This window comes from Rhincodon typus, chromosome 20 (assembly GCF_021869965.1).
Source record: "Rhincodon typus isolate 14 chromosome 20, sRhiTyp1.1, whole genome shotgun sequence".
NCBI classification, from domain to species: Eukaryota; Metazoa; Chordata; class Chondrichthyes; order Orectolobiformes; family Rhincodontidae; genus Rhincodon; species Rhincodon typus.
Genome location: NC_063351.1, coordinates 1,208,787 through 1,232,142, shown reverse-complemented (window position 1 = coordinate 1,232,142; position 23,356 = coordinate 1,208,787). Strand labels below are relative to the sequence as shown.

At 40.2% G+C, this 23,356-nt stretch overlaps 1 protein-coding gene across 3 annotated transcripts in view; it reads right to left on the bottom strand.

Annotated features, from left to right (window-relative positions):
* tspan15 (tetraspanin 15) overlaps positions 1 to 23,356 on the bottom strand; it is a 121,628-nt gene that overhangs the window by 40,314 nt on the left and 57,958 nt on the right. For all 3 annotated transcript variants that reach the window (XM_048609037.1, XM_048609036.1, XM_048609038.1), the window contains exons 3-5: positions 21,921 to 21,995; positions 18,179 to 18,274; positions 11,853 to 11,975 (exon numbers count right to left, since the gene is read on the bottom strand). In XM_048609037.1, coding sequence (XP_048464994.1) covers positions 11,853 to 11,975; positions 18,179 to 18,274; positions 21,921 to 21,995 — 294 coding nt within the window. The remainder of the gene's footprint in view (positions 1 to 11,852; positions 11,976 to 18,178; positions 18,275 to 21,920; positions 21,996 to 23,356) is intronic.

Here is a 23,356-nt window from a genome sequence, read left to right as displayed (position 1 = left end):
GTGTGTGTGTGTGTGTGTGTGTGTGTGTGTGTGTGTGTGTGAGTGTGTGTGTGTGTGTGTGTGTGTATCTGTGTGTGTGTGTGTGTGTGTGTGTGTGTGTGTGTGTGTGTGTGTGTGTGTGTGTGTGTGTGTGTGTGTGTGTGTGTGCGCACGCGCGCGCGGGTGGGGGGCATAGTTTAAATTAAGAGGTCACCCATTTAAGACAAAGATGAGGAAATAATTTTTTTCTCCCCGAGTTTTTGGAATTCCCTTCCGCAAAAGGCAGTGGATGCAGAAATGCAGAATTGTATTTTTAAGGCATAGATAGACAAATAGATAGACAGGAATTAAAGATGATTGGAGATATGCAGGAATCTACAGTTAAAGCTAAAATTAGATCAGCCATGATCTTTTTGAATGGTGGAGCAGGCTTGAAGGACCGAGTGGCCTACTCATGTTCCTTGATCATACGTGTTTTGCTGCCATTGAAACATTGAAAATAGAATATATTCAGACCCTTGAGCAAGTTCTGCCATTCAACAAGATCATGGTTAATGTGCGACCTGTACCCACAAACCTTTAGCTCAGATCTTTTGTTATCTCTAACAATAAGAATCTAACAAACTTAGTTTTAAAATTAACAACTTACCTAGGTTCAGTGGCATTTTGCAGAGGAGAGTTCAAAATGTCTATCATCTTTTTGTGTTAAGTCTTTACCCAATTTCACTTTTGAATGTTGAACCATTTTGTTTAAACCACATTTGCTAATGCTAGATTCACCAACCACTGGAAATACTATAGTTTCTCTCCATCTACATTATTTGTTCCCTTTCAAATCTAAAACAAGTTTATTGGATCATCCTTTAAGCTTTTCAATTCCAGTGAAAACAATCTTAGTTTGTGTAGTTTCTTCTCATAATTGAGCTCTTTGTACTGGTCAGAAAGCATGAAAAGAAATTTGAAAAGAAATTGCATTCTCTTTCATATTTTCATGTTTAAATTCCGTTTCTTTTAAACACAGACAACCTTGATGGACTCCTGAAATGATCAAGGCTGATTGCACTTTCACATTTCCAGAAACTTCTGAACCTTCTTCATTGGACTCCAGCTAATGGTGACACCACAGACTTGGAGACATACTGTTTGCTGCCAACCAGCTCTGAGAAAAACAAAACATCAAGTCCTATTCTGCTAAAATGGATGCTAATCCTTTTACTGTTACTTAGTCAACTTGGAATGAAAATTCTGATCCATCCTTCATATTTCAAACCTAACTAAGATTACAAATATCGGAGGCTTACAACTCTCCTCAGACAGCCTTGTTGATCGCTACAATACCAGTGCCCTCTACTATCCAATTCCCCCATCAGGATGGTCTGCAGATTACTTCCTTGAAAAGAGGCCTGAACATTCCCATCCACCAGCATCCTCCTTTGCCTGGCTAAACTTGTCCTCATTTTGACCAAAATTAACTCACAGGTATGGCTATGGGTACCTGCATGGGTCCCAGCTACGCCTGTTTCCTTGTGGCGCATACAGGAACATTCCTTATTCCAATCCTACTTTGGACCCATCCACAACTCTTTCTCTAATACAATGACATCATCATTGGGGCTGCTTCCTACTCTTGTCTGGAACTGGAAATATTAATCTGTTTTGCTTCCAATTTCCATCCTTCTCTCATTTTTACTTGGTCCATCTGTGACACTTCCCTCCCCTTCCTTGACTTCTCTGTTTCCATTTCTGGGGATGGACTGTCTATCAATATCTATCACCAAGCTTCTCGATACTCACAGCTAACTCTGATTACTCCTCCTCACCCCCTGCTTCCTTCAAGGATTCCATTTCATTTTCAGAATTTCTATATCTCTGTTGCATCTGTTCCAATTATGGCACTTTCCACCAGGGTACCTCGGACATGACGTTATTCTTCAACCAAGGATGATCTGCCCACCATGGTTGACAGGGCCCATAGCCATGTCCAACCCACTCTCACAGTTCTGCCCTTACCCCTCGCCCACCTTCCCAGATCAACGATTGGGTTTCCCATGTCCTCATTTTCAATCCCACTAGTCTCTGCCTTCAAAAGATCATCTCTGCCACTTTTGCTAGCAGGATGCCACCACCAAACACAGCTTCCCTTCCTCTCCCCACCCCTCCCCTCTCAGTCAGCATTCCACAGGGACTGTTCCTTCCATGACATCCTGGTCCACTCTTAAAACTTCCTGACTCTTCCAAGGCAAATTCACATCCAACTGCAGAAAAGAGTCTTAAAAATGGAAAACTTCAGTTACCTGAATAGATTAGAGTAGTTTCAGTTGTAGTCCTTCGAGAAGGTTGGCATGAAATTTGATAATGTTCAAAATCGTGACAGGTCGAGACACAGTAGTTTGGGAGAAACTGTTTCCATTGATGGAGGCTTGCAAATCAAGGAACACAGATTTAAGATACAAAAGAACCAAAGGTAATATAAAGAAAACATGTTATGCATAGTGAGTGTTAAGATCTGGAATGCACTGCATGAGATTGTGATAGAGGCAAATTTAATGTGGTTTTCAAAATGGATTGGAGTAAATATCTGAAGAAAAAATATATGCAAGGTTTCAAAATAAAGCAAACTCAAGGAACAAGCTCAGTTGCTCTTTCAGAGGACACAGTGGTCCAAGCAGCTATAGCTTTTCTCTGACTCAAAATGTTGTATCTGCTGCCCCTGTGTAAAAAGGTGCTGTGGGAAAGACAGGGGTGTTGAAGGTGATTGAGTAGGTAATCAGGGTGTAATGGGGCAGAATGGTTCCTTTGTAATGCTGAAATTGGCAGGAGTGGGAATGTATATTGGCAAGAGTAAAACATTAGACACTAGAGAAAGGTGTGGGATGATTCATTGAACATGGCAGAGTAGAAGGTAAGATCAACTGTTTCTGGAGGGAGGGAAAGGGATCAAAACAGAAATGTGGGAAATGGGTCAAGCATATTCAAGAGCACTGTCAACCACAGTGGAGGTGAATATGTGGTTGAAGACATATTGGAAGTGCTGGTATGGAGAGTTGTGCCATTTGAATAAATACACCAGAAACTCAGAAAATGTCACGCAGCACTTACTGTGTATTCAAGGTGGTTGTAGAAGTAAGAAGGATAATGGCAAATATTTGTTGATGGTCGATCACCGGAAATAGACAATGTTGGAAGTGATGGGAAGTGTCAGAGATGGATGTTACGAAGGTGAGTAGGGTGGAAATTGGAAGGAATATTGAATAAATTGTTGAATTAATTTTCCAATTCAGGCAAGAACAAAAAAACAGATGAGGAAGGAGACTTGAGTAGGACTAGTACAGGGAATGTTCTACATCTTCCACAGAAAGATAGGCACAGCTAGGACCCATGAAATTACCCATGGCAACACATTTTATTTGGAGAAAATGAGTAGAGTTACAGGATAGGTTGTCCAAAGTGATACATTTAGTCTGTCAGAAAAAGCCAGTGATGGTTGGGATTAACTGGGCCTCTATTTAATGAGAAAGCCCAGAGCCCTCAGTGTGGTGTGGTGGGAGTGAAGACTGGGTGGTCAAGATGAGGAGGAAACAGTTAGGGCTACAAAATCAGAAACCAATTAAAATGGCAGAGGGCATTGAAAGAATCTTGGATACAGTGAGAGGAGATTGGACAAGAGAGAAAAATAAAACCGAGATGGGATGATATCAGTAATCTGGGGTAGAAACAAACTAAATCAAGGTGCCTCTCAAAGCAGTCATGTTTGGGCACCACCTCAGCAGGTTCAAAGTCAATTCCAGTAAACCTATGCTGCACTCTCTCCAAAGCTAATAAAATCCCTGCTATAAAAGGCACCCAGAACTGCTTACAGTCCTCCAGATGTGATCAAACAGGACTTTGTGTAGCTGAAGCATAACTTCCACTCTCTTGTTTTTAGTCCTTCGGATGTAAAGGTTAGCAATTCATTAGCCCATGTTATATTTTGCTGAAATGTTTCAGTTTTGCATTCATCAGGGCAGTTTGCTAACTAACTGGAGGGGCAAAAAAAATTTATACTGTATGCGAGGACAGTGCTAATTGGTTGGCAAGTGGACTCTGATTGCAGGACACATTGCCATGGATAATAAACCAGTTAACTATGACTGACAATCAACTGCCAAACTTTGTTTGCATTTTAAATACAGCAGGTTGACTCAGATTGGTCAAGGGCAACTAAAGATGGCCATAGATATTAGTCTAGCCAGCAAGGTCCATGTATCAGGAGGAAATCAGAAGAAAAGGTATCGACCTGAGAAATAAACTAAAGGATACTGTCACCTATTTCATTGCAATGAAAAAAGTATATGTGCACGTGTTCCGTTTGAGTGTAAAGAACAGGCCCCCAGTAACCACCCCATCAGTTTACTCTCAATCATCAGTAAAGTGATGGGAGGTGTTATCAATAGTGCTGTGAAGCAGAACCTGCTCAGTGACGCTCAGTTTGGGTTCTGGCAGGACCACTCAGCTCCTGACCTCATTACAGCTTTGATTCAAACATGGACTAAAGAGCTGAACTCCAGAGGTGAGGTGACAGCGACAACCCTTGACATCAAAGTCGCGTTTGAAACCTAGCAAAACTGGAATCAGTGGGCATCAGGAAGAAAACTCTCCGCTGGTTGGAGTCATACCTGGCTCGTGGGAAGATGGTTGTGATTGTTAGAGGTAGGTCTTTCAGATCCAGACATCTCTGCAGGAGTTCCTCAGGGTCGTGTCCTTGGCACAACCATCTTCAGCTGCTTCATCAATGACCTTACCTCCATCATAAGGTCAGAAGTCAGGATCTTCACCAATAATTATACAATGCTCAGTACCATTCGCGACTCCTCAGATACTGAAGCAGTCCATGTTCAAATGCAACAAGATCTAGACAATATCCAGGATTGGGCTGACAAGTGGCAAGAAACATTCACACCACACAAATGCCAGACAATGACTATTTCCACAACAGACAATCTAACTGTCACTCCTTGACATTCAATGGTGTTACCATCACTGAATCCTACTATAAATATCCTGGGGATTACCATTGACTGGAAACTCAACTGGACTTGCCACATTAATACAGTGACTACAAGAGTAGGTCAGAGGTTGGGAATACTGCGGCGAGTAACTCATTTCCTGACTCCTTGAAGCCCATACAAGTCAGGAGTGTTATGGAATACTCTCTACTTGCCTGGATGGGTATAGCTCTAACAACACTCAGGAAGCTTGACACCGTCCAGAACAAAGCTGCCTGCATGATTAGCACTACATCCACAAACAACCACTGACACTCCATAGCAGCAACATACTATCTACAAGTTGCACTGCAGAAATTCAAAGATCCTTAGACAGCATCTTCTAAAGCCACGACCACTTCCATCTAGAGAGACGAAGGCAGCCGATATATGGGAACCCCACCACCTGCAAATTCCCCTCCAGGATACACACCATTCTGACTTGGAAATATATTGCTGTTCCTTCACAGTTGCTTGATCAAAATCCTGGAATTCCCTCTCTAAGGGCATTGTGGGTTAACTTACAACATGTAGACTGCAGCAGTTCAAGAAGTTCACCACCACCTCAAGAGCAACTAGGAAAGGGCAATAAATACTGGTCCAGCCAGCACTACTCATCTCCCACAAGTGAATAACAAGTAGTGTAGCCTACAGTACACACAAACGTGCCATACTTTGAGCCCAACTGACAACCCTAAATTAATTGTCAACACATTTCTTACATTATCCTGGAAATGTGAAGTAAAACTACAGGTGTATTTGCCACTAATAACATGCTGCTGTCACACCAAAAAGATGCTCTGTTCCTCACACAAGTGAGTAATGTAATATATGAATTTTAATGCTGGTATGACACTAAATATGTAGGCTGTATGCCTATAGAGCAAACTCAATGTGCCGAATGGCCTAATTCTGCTCCTCTATCTTATGGTCTCAAAGCCTGGCAGGTCGTATCAAACAGCATATGCCTTTATCTGTCCACAAAATGCACCGTACTGACCATACCCTACCAGTCTGTGCTTGCAAAACTTTTAACATTAGATGCCGCAATTAGATAGGATTTGTAGCAAATCCTGAGTGTGTAAAGAATTATGGGCAGCACGGTGGCTCAGTGGTTAGCACTGCAGCCTCACAGCACCAGATCCCGGGTTCGATTCCACCCTCAGGCAACTGTCTGTGTGGAGTTTGCACATTCTCCCCGTGTATGCGTGGGTTTCCTCCAGGCGCTCCGGTTTCCTCCCACAATCCAAAGATGTGCAGGCTAGGTAGATTGGCCAGGCTAAATTGCCCATAGTGTTCAGGGATGTGTAGATTAGGTGGGTTATAGGGGGATGGGTCTGGGTGGGATGCTCCAAGGGTCAGTGTGGACTTGTTGGGCTAAAGGGCCTGTTTCCACACTGTAGGGGTTCTATGAATTATGCTAACAACCAAATTAGAACACTCAGTATGGCATGTGTACTGCAAGCTGCTTACGTTAATACATAGGGCCCTGTTATTTGCAGAGAGAAGAATATGTATACGCATTACACCCCTATAATGTACCAAAACAGGTGACAGCCTTATTTGGTTTATTTCTCAGGCATGCCTTGATCAATCACAGTCAACCTGCCTTGTTTAATATGTCTTTTTTCAGCAATATGAAAGAATATAATTTACACATCTACAGATGTTAATGGCACAGTATTATTAAAAGCTCAATTTCACTATTAATATTCCAAAGTCATCATTGTAAAATCTATTTATATTAGCAAAAAATTTACAAGCTTTCCTTTCAAACAGTTTTTTTTTTTACTAAAAATATACAGAGGTCTGGAGAATCTCTGGTGGCAGTACTCATGGAAAATGAGATGATACACAATTTAATAGCGCTAAGATCATAAAGTATTGTCACAGTCCTGAATCAGTGACTACTGCACCACAGAATCATTTTGGTACAATATGCATTTCAATTCTGTTTTTATAAATTTAACTGTCAAGTTTAAAACTACAATACTGGGGAAAAAAAACTCTATTAGAGAAAGGTCAAATAGTTTCTGGAATAGAACACTTCAGGTATACAGGATACTGGACCACATCAGGAGCATTGTGTACAGTATTGGTAATCTTATTTAACAAAAAAGAACATAAATGCAAAAGAAGGAGTTCTGAGAAGGTTTACCAGACTACCAGACAGAAGCCCAGATGGTGGGGTTGTTTTCCAAAGAAAGGCTGCACAGGCTAGGCTTGCACCTGCTCGAGTTTAGAACAGTAACAGATAACTTGATTAAAACGTTTAAAATTCTGAGGGATCTTGACAAGGTAAGAGACGGCATCCTCCTACGGGAGAATCTAGAACTGAAGGTTGCTACTTAAAAATAAAGGACCACCCATTTAAAACAGAAATTAAGCAAAACAAATTCTCGAAGGGTCATGAGTCTTTGCAACACTCTTCCTGAAAAGATGTTGGAAGCAGAGTTTGAATACTTTTAAGGTAGAGTTAAATAGATTCTTGTTAAACAATGTGGTGTTGGTGATGGTTGTGGGTAGGGAGAGCGAGGTCATTGGGGTAGGCATGCATGTTAATTTGAGGTTCCAAACAGTTCAGCTATGGCCTTATTGAATGGCAAATCAAATTTGAGAGTCTGAATGTTCCTTATTCATACGGTCGGCCTAGGCCACGGTGACAGAGAAGGAAACTTAGTGTCGAGAACAGCTTAAAACTGTAAGTGCTGGTATTGGATTACCTGTTGTTACTATAGGTTTATGAGGTATTGGGACTAGACAAATGTATCCAAGGATAATAAAGGAAGTGAGAGTGAAATTGCAGAGGTACTGGCAGTTATTTTTCAATGCTCCCTGAATTTGGGGACAGGTGCTGAATGATTGAAGAATTGCAAACATCATGACCTTGTTTGACAAAGTTTGTAAAGATCACCTCACAATTTTAGGGCAGCCCGTTTAACTTTGGTGGTAGTGGAATTTCTAGAAACAATTATTTAGGATAGAACTAATACTCATGTGGAAAAATATGTATTGATTCCAAAGAATCAGCATGGATTTGTCTGGGGAAAATTCATATCCAGTTAACTTGAGAGTTTTTGAGCAGATAATGGAGAGGGTTGATGAGGCCTGGCCATTGATCTCATAGAAATCTCATAGAATCCCTTCAGTGTGGAAACAGGCGCTTTGGCCCAACAAGTCTACACGGACCCTCAGAGCATCCCACCCTGATCCATTCCCATAACCCACCTAATCTACACATCCCTGAGCACTACGGGCAATTTAGCCTGGCCAATCCACCTAACCTGCACATCTTTGGACTGTGGGAGGAAACTGGAGCACCTGGAGGAAATGCACAGAGACACGGGGAGAATATGCAACCTCCACACAGACAGTCGCCTGAGGGTGGAATCGAACCCGGGATCTGGTGCTGTGAGGCAGCAGTGTTAACCACTGAGCCACCGTGCTGCCCTGTTACAATGTAGTGTACATTTCCAAAAGGAGTTTAACAGAATGCTACACAAAAGAATTATAATGAAAGTTATCGGTCATGGAAGAAAAGGATCACTAGCAATGTGAATACAAAATTAGCTGAAGGATAGACAGCAGAGAGTAATTGTTAATGGGCATCTTTCAGGCTGGAGGAATGCTTGGGGGTCAGGACACAGACTTTTGCTTTATGATTATAAATATTTAAATTATTTAGATTTTGGTGTGCAAGGGATAGCTTCAAAATTTGCAGACATCAGCTTGGAAGAGTTGAAAACTATAATGAAAGTTGCTTAGTGTAGAACTTCAAAAGGACACTGATAGGTTGGTGCAGTGGACAAGTTGACGGCAGGTGACGTTCATAGCGGAGAAGTGTGAGGTAATCCACATTAGTATAAAGAACATGGAGAGATAGTATAAAATGAAGGGTACAATCCTGAAGTGTTTTCCTTACCCAAGAGACCTGGACGCGTGCGCCGGAAAAAACCCATCTGGTTCACTAATGTCCTTTAGGGAAGGAAACTACTATCACTGCCTGGTCTGGCCTACATGTGGCCTAACTGATCCAGACCCACAGCAATGTAGCTGACTCTTAACTGCTCTCTGGACAATTATGGATGAGTAATAAAATGCTGGCATAGCCAACGATGCCCTCATTCCATGAATTAATAACAAGAAGTCATAAAAAGTTGCAGGACAGGAACAGAGAGCTGTTAATAAAGCATATTATGTTCTATGTTTGGTTAATAGGGATATTGAGTACAAGATCGGGCATGTTATAATGAACTTTGTATAAGACACTGGTTGTAAACTTGGCTGGAAAAATTGCATACAATTCTGGGCACCACAGAAAAGAAATGATGTGAATGCATTGGAGAGACTGCAGGACAGGTTTGCGAGAATCGTTCCAGGGAGAAGATACTTCATTATGAGAAAAGATTGGAGAAGTTGGGACTGTTTTCCTTGGAGAAAAGGATTAGAGGAGGTTTGATAAACATTTTCAAAGTCATGAAGATTTTGAACCGTAGAGGAAGCTATCAGGGGACCCGATTCTAAGGGTTTGTGAGAGAGAGAGCGAGAGAAAGCGAGCAAGAGATAGATGAAGACAGGTTCTTGAGGTCATTGGATGATTATTTAAATACAAACAATGTGCCTGGAAATGGCAGGAGATTGGCAGGAAGATAAAATGTTCGAAGTGCTAGAGTAGACACGATGGATGAATGAATTTCTGCACTGTAACAATTCCGTGATTCTGTGACTTCCCACTTACCACAACAGCTAAGAGGGGCCTTCAGTGCAAGTAAACTGTCAAACTTTTGAGGTACACTGCACGCTAGTGGTGGAGGGAATGAATATTTAATATGGTAGAAGGGCGCCACTTAAGTGGTCTTCCTTGCCCCAGATTGTGTTGAGCTTCTGGAGTTTCATTGGACCTGGGCTCATCTGGTAAGTGCAAAGTATTCCATCACACTCCTGACTTCTGCTTTGTAGATGGTGGCATGGTGGGATTTAAATGTATAGATATAGAGTATTAATCTAAGTATCTGGATTACTTGTCCAATGAAATTGTCATTTCCATCCATCTCCACCTTTGTTCTTTTTCCATCTATACATTCACTATCTAATGATTCGAACAAAGATGCTTTATACTAAGAATTAGTTCAAGGGCCACCCCTGCACTCTTGCCAGTGTCTTAAAATCACCTGCCTTTGAGAAGATCAGTTTTCTCAAGAAAGGCTTGACTTAGATCTTGTAAAAGGACAAACCAGCACACTTTATAGAAGGCTGCTCTCTCATTAGAGAGACAACTGGTGGTGGTTTACCCGAGAGTCACCACATCTCAGGCAAGGAAAGTCTTTCGTGGTAAACTCAGCTGGTGCAGGAATTGAACCGACACCGTTGGCATCACTCAGCATGTAAACCAGCCTTCCAGCCAGCTGAGCTAACTGACACTTGTCCTATAAATGCACAATGACACTATTTGCTCTAGCAATCACTTCTAAGCATGTGCACTAGAGTACCCAGATCTCCCTTTCTCCAGCTTCTTTAGTTATTTTCCATGAAGAGTATATGAATGTAGAGGATGCCGACATGCACAACACCGCAGGTTTCCAAACATTTAGCCAGTCTTAAACTCAATCTCACAACATATTAAGATCCAGCCAGAACAGTTACACATTGTTTATAGTTCAAACGATCTTTATAAAAATCTGCAAATTTACAGATTGCACTCAACCCCTACATTCAGATCAACAATACAACGTCATGATCCCATTGAATGACTGTTTTGGTGTAAGCCACTGAACGTTTCTGGTTTTATGCCTGTTTCCCCCATCCTTCCCATCATCATTCCTGTCTCCTGTTTTGTTGTCTATCCTTCTGGATTCATTATTCCACCATTCCTTTACTCTCCACATACTTTGCTAGCACTCCTGTCCTCTTATCTGCTATACTCCTTCCCTGAGATGACCTCAATGCATTTCCATTATCTTGCTCTCTTCTTGATTCCTCCCATTTCAACTCTATTTCCTGTTCTCTCCTAGTAACCCTCTTTTCTTCTTCCTCTCTCTTTGTCCCCCACTCTCTTCCTTTAATTTTGCATTCTCATCCTTCATCTCCCTGTCTTATTTTATTCCATTACGCACTCTCCACATCATTCTGCTCACTCTGTCCAATGCATTTCATACTGCCGATCATCCTCCATTCCTTCTTCCGTTCTCATCTATCTCTTCTCCTCATCTTATCTTGTCCAGTCTCTTTATGCCCTCTTCTTCATCCAGTCAATGCACCCCTTCACTCACTTCTACTTTCTTGCTTTTTCCACTTTCTTCCTTTGCCTAAGCCTATCCCTAGCCAAATTCTTTTCTTTTTCTCTCCATTTTCATGTCTTCCCCCTTCTAACACCTCTGTTCCTTGTCTTCATTGCCTATACTCACTTCACTCCTTCCTTTTTCTCTTAATTGCTGATCTTCTCCCCACTTTCACTTTCCTTTCTCTGTCCTTTACATTGTTCTCGCTCTCTTTTATTTTACTCCTTCTGCAAAAAAATGCTTTAATCTTAGCTCCCCACGTTCAAAGTCGTTGCAAGTGACGAAGGGTAATCACATTTTAGTTGCAGGTGAAGCTGGCCATCCAAGTGATAATTTCCTATTATCTTCTAGCATTGACTGAAACTGTCGTCATGAATAAGTGCTGAAAATTATAATTATCACCAGGCTAGGGATCAATTCATTGCAGTTGCAATTAATATGTTGTGTAAAACTGCAACTGCATTGCAGTTAATAAATGCAATATATCACATATAAATGCTTACAATAATTGAAATGGTAATAAAAATTATACTATTAGTTAGAGATTATGATAAAGAACAGCAAGTCATACCTTATTGCGTCTACAACAAGAGTATGGCACACCACAAGCAAGTGGTCCAGCTGCACGTCCTTCACAACTATGGTACATATTCAGTGACCAGTCAGTGAAATCCTCTGCACCGCAGCATTTAAACTACAAAGAAAACAGATCAAGTTGCAAATCTGGCACAACCAATTGATCAGATTAATTAAATGCAGTAAACAGCATCTTTTGGCGGAAAATAGTGTAACGCACATAAGTACAAGTACCCAAAATATTCTGTTTTCATTCAATCCACGTATTGAAAACTTATGTGTTATAATAGAATCAGAATGGTTGCAGCATAGAAAGCACCTATTTGGCCAGTCATATCCATTCAGCTCTTTGCATCATGTATATTGGTCCCCTGGAGAATGAGTAAATCAAAATAACCAAATTTACTGAATTATCAACAATACTTCACTTTTCCTAAGTTTTGATTTAACATAAATCAGAATCAAAGTAAACCAAATGAATCAAGGAGGCTTCCAATTCTTCAAAAGGATAACATTTTGATGCAAAAGCTAAAACTTTAACAAAAACTTAAAACTTATAAAATTACAAACACCTGCATCACTTCCCACAGACATGAGGCCTCTGTTGTAGACCCATAGTCTTCTAATCAGGTTTCTATTCTTCTACTGTATATCATTTTACACGTATCCACATGAAACTGTTCATTTCAAACTTTGGATTTACACCAAATAAAAATGTGGGATATCTCTAAGAGAAATATATAATTTAAAAATCTGTGGTGAAGTGGAACTTGAATGACTTTCAGCGAACAATGGGTGCTCAGAGATGACAGCCCCAAATTAAAGTCAGGCAGGAATTGATGATATGGGGAAATTGGGAAAGCAAGATGTTAGTTTCAGGATTATGCATGACCAGAATGGGGAGGTAAAATCTAGAGACTTAAGGTACCCTTTTGGAGTCAGGTACACAATTCCCTCAAGTCTCACAAAGAGCGTCTAAAAAGGAAAGCGACAAACCAATTCTCTGGACCTCCTCCAGAACACTGACTTTTGCCTTTCAGTAGGTCTTCTTAAATTGAAATTTGTGTTCAGATCACACAATTGGGATGTGACTTTATCAATTAAATTAGGCCCTGCTCCTCTTGAGGGAATTGGGGGTGGTAGTGCATTGATAGTTAGAGAGTGCAGCCTTTTTGATTTTGGCCTAGTTAAGGTGATGTAGAAATATGACCTGATCACCACCTGTCTCTTTAATCACCAGGCTACTTTTAGGTAAGAGGGTCAAAATGTTCCTGAATTTTTCCTCAAAACTGCAGTGAGATTTGATGCAGTATGAAAAAGAAATTTTTTTGAAGTAGAAAGGACAGTTTATATGCCAATCCAAAAATATGTCCGTGCTGAGATTTACTAAATAAATGGGAAACGATTATGAATTGCAATTTAGAACTGGATGTTTTACTCAGTAAAGACATCGGTGTTATTCTACTGGCAAACTTAAACAAGCTGACAACATTGAACAGCTTCTTTTATATATTGAACAGGTAGACTGTCATGTCTTCTTCAGCCTTATGACTGCCCTGACTTTGTAGACAGAATAGACGGTCTTTAAGCAATCAACATATATACTCCACTATTGAGACAAAACTGCCAAGAATGTATTGAAAGAAATTATAAAGGGACAGGTTTCTTAAAAATGCATTTGCTTCCTGTGAATGAAATTCAATGATATGATAGTTTACGTGGTTTTAGATTCGGTATGATTCTTCATCACGAACACAAATGTTCAATCTCTGGTATTATTTTGATCTCCAGCAGAGTACATGAAGCTACTCCTTCAGTGCTGTGAGGGAAGGAGTTCTAGGCTTTGATCCAGCAACAGTGAAGGAACAAAAACATGCTTCCAAGGCAGTGCCTGTGTGATGAGGAGGACAACTTGCAAAAGTACTATTCACATGCAGACTGTCCTTCTGGACTGGATTCGAAAGAAGCCACGGAGAGTTGCCAAAATGCTCCCTTTAGATGATTACACACTGCAACTACCATGTTAGTGAATGGATATCTTTGAATGGCTTATGCCTTTAGTTGGGCAAAAGGCTTGGGGAGTCAAAAGCTCATCAAAAATCTGTACAGAATTCCCAGCCTCTGACCTGCACTTGTAGGCACAGCTGGACCAGTTCAGTTTTTGGTCAGTTGTGTTTTAAGCAGATGGATCTTTGTCCTAAGCATTCAAAATAAAAAGTGTATTTACCCAAAGCTTCTCTGGCATGTCCCACTGTTAATGTCAATCATATGGCTATGGGTAGGCAGATAATGGCTGTTATTTAATTGCCACTGAGCACATAAAAATGGGACAGCTGGGTCACCAGGGTCCGTTATCAAGAGATCTATAAGACTTCATGAATAAGGTTGCTGTCAAGGAAAAAGGTCTATGCCTTAGTTTCTAATTCACTGCTGGGCTTGCATTTCACAGTCATAGAAATTTACAGCACAGAAAAAGGCCCTTTGGCCTATCATGTCCACACCTGTCAAAAACTATTCTAATCCAAATTTCCAGCAACTGGCCTATGGCCTTGTATGCCTTGGCATCACAACTGCACATCTATATAATTCTTAGATGTTATGAGGGTTTCTGTCTTACCAGGCCGATAGTACCAGATTCCCAAAAGCCTCTGGCTGAAAAAGCTTTTCCTCACATCTCCTCTAAATGTTCTGCCCCTTATCTTAAATCTATGTCCCCAGTCCATCCAGGGGAAAGTTTCTTCTTATCTATTCTATATAAGCACTCATAATTTTCTCCATCTCAATCATATTCCCTCTCAATCTCCTCTAATGGAAAACAACTGCCGTCTGTTGAAACTCTCTTCATAACTGACCCTCCAGCCCAGACAACATCCTGGCAAAACTCCTCTGCACCTTCTCTACTGCTTTCAAATCCCCTCTATAACGTGGATTCTAGAGCTGCACACAATACTTTAACTGTGGCCTAACCAACATTTTATACAGTTCAACATGACCTCCCTGCCCTTAAACTCTATGCCTTGACTAATAAAGACAAGTATACTTTATAAATCCACTTTATCCACCTGTCCTGATACTCTATGATGACTGGTGTACATACACACCAAAGTCCCTCTGATCCTCAGTGCTTCCCAGGGTTCTAGTGCTCATCATGTATTCCCTTGCTGGTCCTGCTCAAGTGCATCACTTCACCTCCAGATTGAATTCTATTTGCCATTGATTAGCCCATCTGGCCAGCCCAACTAGACACATAGAAGATAGGAACAGGAAGCGGCCATTCGGCCCTTTGAGCCTGCTCTGCCATTCTTCACGATCATGGCTGATTGTCTAACTCAATAGCCTAATCTTGCTTTCTCCCCATAACCTTTGATCACGTTCACGCTAAATGCTATATCTAGTCACCTCTTGAATACATTCAATGTTTTAGCATCATCTACTTCCTGTGGTAAATGAATTCCATGGGCTCACCATTCTTTGGGTTAAGAAATGCCTCCTCATCTCCGTCCTGAATCGTGTACCCTGAATCCTCATACTGCGATCCCTGGTTCTGGCCACATCCAATATCCTCTTTCAGTTTAAGGCTATCCTCCTTACTACATTTTTGTATCACAAAGGGATTTACTGATGAACAGTCTTATATTCAAGCCTAAATCACTTAGAGAAACTACAAACAGCAAAGCCCTACTGACCCCTGTGGGACCCCACTGCACACAGACTTCCAGTCAGAAAAACACCCTTCAATCACTCTATGCTTCCTGTCACTCAGCGAATTGTGGATTCAATTTGCCAAATTTCCTTGGGTCCCATAGGCTCTTACCTTTCCTATCAGTCTCCCATGTGGAACCCTGTCAAAAGCCTTGCTGAAGTTTTGTCCATAATTGTTCCATCCTTTAATTTATTACATGCCAGAACATTTTACCACTTCAATGACTCGTTACTGAATATCATAGCTCTGTAATATATATCTGGATCATTCATGTTGCTGCTACCCAAATCTCGATCAACTACATTCTGTCCTTCAGGACTTCATCAAAAAACATGAGTATTTGAGGTACAAAGTACCTTAATTATTTCAATGAGCTGCTCAGAGTCTGTCATCAATTCCAAGTAATCATGTGAAATAAATCTTCAAATGACTGCCACATTAAGTACTGCCTTATCATCAGAACCCATTTCCTCTTCATGGCCCTGCCATTCATAATGGCTGTCTCCTTGCAGTTTACCAAAGCTATGACAAAAGACTTTAATTTAAATAATATTTTAAACCAATTAAAACATTCAAAAAAAATAAACCTGTGAAAATGCGTACTTAAGTTCCCATCCTTAGGTTACTCAAAGAACATAGAACCAATCATTTTTAGTGATACTTCAATGCTTAGCTTCCTGTTGGAGATTTAGTGCAGCTGATTTCTTAATTTCTCGGAGATAGAAGAGGGGATTGTTTTCTTTTAATTTGGGAGCCAAGACATTAAAAGTGGTTATCAAAAATATTAAAAATCTTTTTTTTTTAAAAACAGTGTCTGTCAGGACATTGCTTTTCATAGAGGGATTCTACTTATCAGCCTGAAAACAGAAGTTTTTTCTACCAACAGACAACTTTAGATCAGTAATATGAGTGGGGCAATCTTGACCTTGAAGGGATACCAGAGCAGGAACAGAAGCTATTGCAAGTGCTTTTCTGGCTACAATTAGATAAACAGGAATGGAACCAAATGAGCGTAGTCCCACTCAGCTGGATGACAGTGGATGATGCTGTAGCTATGTCAATTGCTGCAGACAAATTGAGAAGGATGAGGAAGGATAGTGTAGCTTTGTCACAATCATACAGAATGTCTTGGTGATAAGAGACATTTAGGTGCTGTGGCATGGGAGGAAATCTGATTGACCATCAAGAAAATATTGGCATATTGGACTTGGAAGGCAACACTCCATTCAAGTATTTGAAGCAGAAGAGGAGGGAGAGACAGGGTGGTGGTTTACAAGCACAGAGGAATTTGGGTCAGTTTCTTGAAAATAAAGTGAAGATGATAGATTTTAAGAAGAAATGGACAGAACCTGGGGGGAGAGAACTGTTCAGAATCTCTGCTTTCACAGAACCATGAGGGGAGTTTGGGTGGACAGCAGAGAGTCAAGATAGCCTGCAGTGGTAAAAACGATAAAGAAAACAGATAGACTATTCATGGTTGCCTTCATTGCTTAGTCCTTTGAGTATAGGAGTTGGGAAGTCATGCTGAGGTTGTACAGGACTTTGGTGAGGTCTCTTCTGGAATACTGCGTCCAGACCTGGTTGCCCAGTCATAAGAAGGATATTATTAACCTACAGGGGGTTCAGAAAAGATTTACCAGTATGTTGCCAGGTATGGAAGGTTTGAGTTATAATGAAAGGCTGGATACCTGGGACTTATTTCCACTAGAGCACAGAAGCAGATGTTGACTTGCTTGCCGAGCTGATAAGATCATTTACAGATGTTTTGTCACCATATTAGGTAACATCATCAGTGTGTCTCCAGTGAAGTGTCAGTGTTCTGTCCCGCTTGCAATTTATGTGTCTTAGTTTGCTGGGGTGGGTGGTATCACTTTTGGATTTGTTTCTTAATAGTTGGTATATGGGGTCCAGCTCTATATGTTTGTTAATGGAGCTCCAGTTTGAGTGCCAGGCCTCCAGGAATTCTTGAGCGTGTGTTTGGTTGGCTTGTCCAAGGATGGCTACGTTGTCCCAGTGTCCCTTTTTGTCCACGTGTATTGAAATGAATGATAGTTAGTCATGTCTCTTGGTAGCTGGTTAGTGTAGAAGGTTGAGAGGGAACCTTACAGAAGTTTATAAAATAATAAGGAGTATAGATAGGGTTAATGGTAGTTGTGTTTTCCTTAGAATGGGGGATTTCAAGACCAGGGGACACATTTTTAAGGTGAGAGGAGAGAGATTTAAAAAAGAAATGAGGGGCAATTTTTTTTACACAGAGGGTGGCTCACATGTGGAATGAACTTCCTGAAGTAGTGGTGGATACAGGTACAGTTATGTTAAAAGACATTTGGGTAAGTACTAAATAGGAAGAGTTTGGAGGGCTATCGGCCAGGAGAAGGCAGGTGGGGCTAGTTTAGTTTGGGATTGTGTTTGGCATGGACTGGTTGGACCTAAGGGTTTGTTTCTGTGCTGTATGACTGTTATATTCTGCCATTTAATGGAGTGCATGGCTCTTCATATATCTGAACTGGAATATGAAATGCCATGCAACCTGCCATGTTTGTAGTTTGGCCTGAACATAAACTCATTAAAACAATACAACATCGGGTGAATAAAGAATGTTAGGTCGAAAGACAAACCTCCTCTTGAACAAAATCCATTATGTTCTTGAAATCCAGGTCATCATAGTAATGTATAATGCCTTTACGGATGTTTTGATTTATAAAGTCTAATGTCTGGAAAATAAATAACATAATATTAAACCAACAGGTGAAACCTTGATAAAAGTGGCTACAGCTAATCAGATTGAATGTACTGATAGCTGAAGATGTAGTTTATTAACCTTGACTCAATAATTATGCAGTATAAACTGATCACAAGCCACACAGTTAGAGTCAAATAATGTGCTACAAATCACGAAAATGCTACAATCATTCTTGTATTTAACCCAGCCTGCACAGGCTTTTGAAGAAGAGCAATTTTAGAATTTGGATTGTAACCTACTGTATGAAATGTTTTGAGGATACCAATGATGTAATAAGGTGCTGTATAAAATGTAACATTGTCATTTGCATTTGTTATATTACACTCAATTTTGCTGCAAGCAGTTAGGCTGCATTCAAATGTTGGTGAAATTTTCAAATTTATTAAAAAGCAGATTGTTCTCATGTACAAGTAAAATAGACCATGTGATGAATATACCATACCCCCCACACATCAGGAACGAAGCCAAGTTCTGCACATATTCTGGGATAATCATATTATGACATAATGAAAGGGCTGAATGTGTTAGAATAAAACAAGGAAAAATATGTGTAGTTCCCATAAGGTGTGGTTAATCATTTCAGTACAAAAGTGATGTGTGGAGGTTGAAAGGTGGAGGAATGAAGGCAGTGCTACAGAATTGTGAACATTTCTGCCTTTTCTCACTCTACATCCTCCACATCACAGGCTTCACACATTTTTTTAAAAGCAATCTTTTCACTGTAAATTATTTTGATTTTCCTATCCTTATCCATTCTCAAGAGAGTTTTACCTGCATGAACCGCTGTGCATGACAATTCTTGCCTACCAATCTAGATAAACTTTCAGCATTATATGCAGGAATTGGTTTCAAGCCTTGTCTAGTTACGGTTTTAAAACACTGGAATTCATCCACGACATTTCTCCAGTCTTCTGGTATATTCCAAGATCATATCAAACTTTTATAAATTTAAAATATCAAGCAAAGATGTGAGCAAATGGAGTATGTCTGGTTTACATTAACCGTTTCCAAATGTCAACGTAGGTATTTATAATGGGAAAAAAGTGAAAGGGCACACAAGCACAATTTTTAAAACATCATAAATTATCGTTGTTTGATTTTTCACTGGTTCATTATTCATGCAAAAATATACGAGGCAAATTTATTGCAACTCTGGAGTTATATTCTGCCAGTTTTGAGAAACAAGATGTGATCTCGCGGAACCTGAGGGAGTCTGTTGTGTAAAACAGATTTGTTATGAGTTTTATTGTTTTACTACAGCACGTTATTAACATCTTACTGAGGTTTCAGGGCAAGGATAAACACTGTCAACAATATAGAAAGTGTAGTTCTCTGTGGAGAATAATCTATGACATCAGAGCTGCAATAATCTATGGTTGGGACACTGGAAGAAAAACAGCATAACACCCACCTACTGCACTTCATACCTATAAAAATAACATTCTAAATCTAAAAAATATATTTAAAAATCTCCATCATCCTGAAAAAAATTAAACATATTCAAATGTACCCAATTTAGTCCACCAATTCCTCTAACAACCTTTCCCCTAAGTGGATTGCCTCAACTAAGGCCTTTCTGCTTGACATATGCTTCATTCAAAGAGTCTGGATATAACTGTTGTTTAGATTTGCCCCAATCTTTGCCTTTTGGAAGATGCAGAAATTGTTTCCCTGTCTGTGACAATCATTTTGTCACTGTGCAATGATTATGAATTAATCACTAATGCATTTAGGGGCCACAGTAAAAAAATTGTGGATGACACCAAAATTGGTGGTATAGTGGACAGTGAAGTTTATCTGAGATGACAAAGGGATCTTGATCAATTGGGCCAATGGGCTGAGGAACAGTGGATGGAATTGAATTTGGAGAAATGCAAGGTATTCTATTTTGGTAAGACAAACAAGGGCAGGATTAATACAGTTAATGGGAGGACCCTGAGTAGTGTTGTCAAACAGGGACACCTATGGGTTCAGGTACATAGTTCTTTGAAAGTTGCATCACAGGTAGGTAGAGTAGTTAAGAAGGCATTTAGCATGCCTGCCTTTATCGCTGACATCACTAAGTACAGGCGTTGGGACATCATGATGAGGTTGTACGGACGTTGGTGAGGCCACATTTGGAGTACCATGTACAGTTCTGGCCTAGGAAGGATATTATTAAATTGGAGAGGGTTCAGAAAAAAATTACAAGAATGTTGCTGGGACTCAAGGGTTTGAGTTATGAGGTGAGGCTGGATAGGCTGGGAGTTTTTTCACAGGAGTGTAGGAGATTACAGAGGTTTACAAAATCATGAGGGGCATAAATAAGGTGAATAGCAAAGGTCTTTTCACTAGGGTGGGGGAATTCAAAATAGAGGGCATATTTTTAAGGTGAGAGGAAAAAGATTTAAAAGGGACCCGAGAGGCAACTTTTTCAGACAGAGGGCAGTTTATATGTGGAATGAACTGCCAGAGGAATTTGTAGATGCAGGTGCATTACAACGTTTAAAAGACGTTTGGATGGGTACATGAATAGGAAAGCTTTAAAGGGATATGAGCCAAATAGGCAAGTGGGACTAGTTCAGTTTAGGAACTTGGTCAGCATGGGTGAATTGGGCGAAGGGTCTGTTTCCATGCTATATGACTCTATGACTATCAGAAAGCAGGCTTTGAATACCTGAGTAACAGCATTAAAAAAATCTATCAATGCTTTGTAATAAATTTAGATGAATGTAGCACCTGATGCAAATCTCCATTTCTTAATCTGCCACAGTTAAAATATTTATCTGCTTTGTGAGTTCAATGACAGGAGGGGTGGCAGCTGTTCACGCACAGAAAATAATGAAATCTTGCATGTGCTTAGCAACTTTCATATCATCAGGACATTCCAAACCACTCTACACCCACTGAATTGCTTTTTAACAACGCCCATGTTTAAGTATTAAACTATGGTAATTATGTCGAACATAAGAATGTTCCACCAACAGCAATGAGATAAACTCACTACTTAGTTTGCTTTTTATTAGTGTTGGCTCAAAGCCAATTTTGGCCAGGTAACAGTAAAACTCCCTAGCTCTTCTTTGAACAGTGCTACGAAATCTTTCACATCTCACAGGGTAGATGGGCCTTTGGTTTAATGCCTCATCTGAAAAATGGCATCTTAGACTGTATAGCAATCTCAGTGCTGCACTCAAGTATCAGCCTAGAGTAGGCACCAAATGATCTCTGTGATCTTGAGTTGGAGGTGAGTGTGCTGTCAGTATGTCAAGGCTGACAAACAAGTTTAAAAGTTGTCATGAAAAACATGAAGTTACATTGAATTAAGACCTACTATAAGTTATCTTATGATCCAACATTAAACAGAGTATTTATGATAGTCTCCATTAACAGTACTATAACACCACTGACTACTCCTGATAATTCAGTTCTTTTGCATTTTGCAGAGGGGACAAGTCCGAAAGTCCAGAAATTTGACTTAAACAATGTATATATCAAGGTTGTAAAAGCTGTGGGTGCTGATTTGCTGTTCTAGGTGCACATCAATGACGTCAGTGTCACTGACTTCCGGTACCATGTGGTGGCAGGAGATATTCCAGTCCTGTCTTCATATATATTTGATGCAATGTTGATTTTATTACCTGATGCCTGAAGATCAATGCCACAACTCCACCCAGCAATTCCAGTATTAGCACAATTGCAAGTGTATAGAGAAACTGTAAAAAAAGACAAAACAATTAAGATTTTTTTCTATCTTCCCCCCCCCCACCAATCTCAAACCTATCAAACACATACAATGTTTATAGAAATCGTATCCTTGGGTTTCCTCAAAAGCTCAGTCCACATATAAAATACATTTCCTGATACAAAGGCAAAAATAGAAATTACCGGAAAAGCTCAGAAGGGTCACTCAAAACATTAACTCTGATTTCTCTTCATGGAGGCTGCTAGACCTTCTAAGCTTTTCCAGCAATTTCTATTTTTATGTCTGATTTACAGTATCCGCAGTTCTTTCAGTTTTTCTGAAACAAAGCTTTGCAAGTTAGGTTTAGCCCACATTCTCTATGGTTTAATTAGTTAAATTCACTTTGAAATTGACTTAAGTATCCATAAAAGAAGAAAATCATTCACTGTTAAAGCTAATATTTAGGGAATGGCTTCTTGAACAAAATACAGGAGAGTTGTAAAGACCAACAGAATACTCACCTAATGCATATCTTGCACTCAGGAGGAGGAAAGAATTGAAATGAAAATATTATTCCCCTTTAGAGCCTAGAAATGACTTTAATACATTCATGGGTTATTCCTTTGCGATTTTTTTTTCTTGAATAAGCTGGCATTTTTTTTCTAATATTGCCACTTCTTTGTCTCTTAGTCTCCTTTGTGAAGAATTTCTGTCACACCTGGAGCATAATTCCAAAGTTACGCATTAATTCAGCTTGCTGCTCTTTCCATCTTATTATTCTGCTCCTATCTTAGCGGAGGAAGTCTCGGGTCTGAATCTATTACAACTCTATCACTGGATACTTGGTTGGCTTGGCTTCTGCTACTGCACTCAGACTTCAGATTCTGACATCTGCCAGTGTTGTGCTAAGTATGCAGTTGGTTCTTACATAAGCTCTCCTAATAAGGGGACAGTATTTACTTCAGCTTAAACAATGCAGAGTGATCAGAAATCCAAGTGATTTGTAAGCAGCAGAGTTAAAAATACAAAAGGACAGCAGGAAAATTTGCCCTCTAAATCCCCAAAAAGCTCATGAAAAGTTAATCAGGGTGGTGACAAAAGAGAGAAAACTCGCCCATGTTTGGTAGCCACAAGATCCGAGGAGTTGCTCCTCCAATTACAGATTCTGTCTCTCCCAAATTTGTGGTTCTTCTTTCTCCAATCACAGGTTCCGTCTCTCCCAAAGTTGCTGCTTCTCGAGAGACAGAATCCATGATCAGGAGGAGCATTAAAAGTGGGACTCGTTTTTGGAGGAGATGGAACAGTTGTTCTGGCTGATTCCACTGCTGCTATCATGCTGGGTCTGAGCCTGAATGAAGGAGAACAGGATTCCAGAAGCAGCAGGAGGCCTCA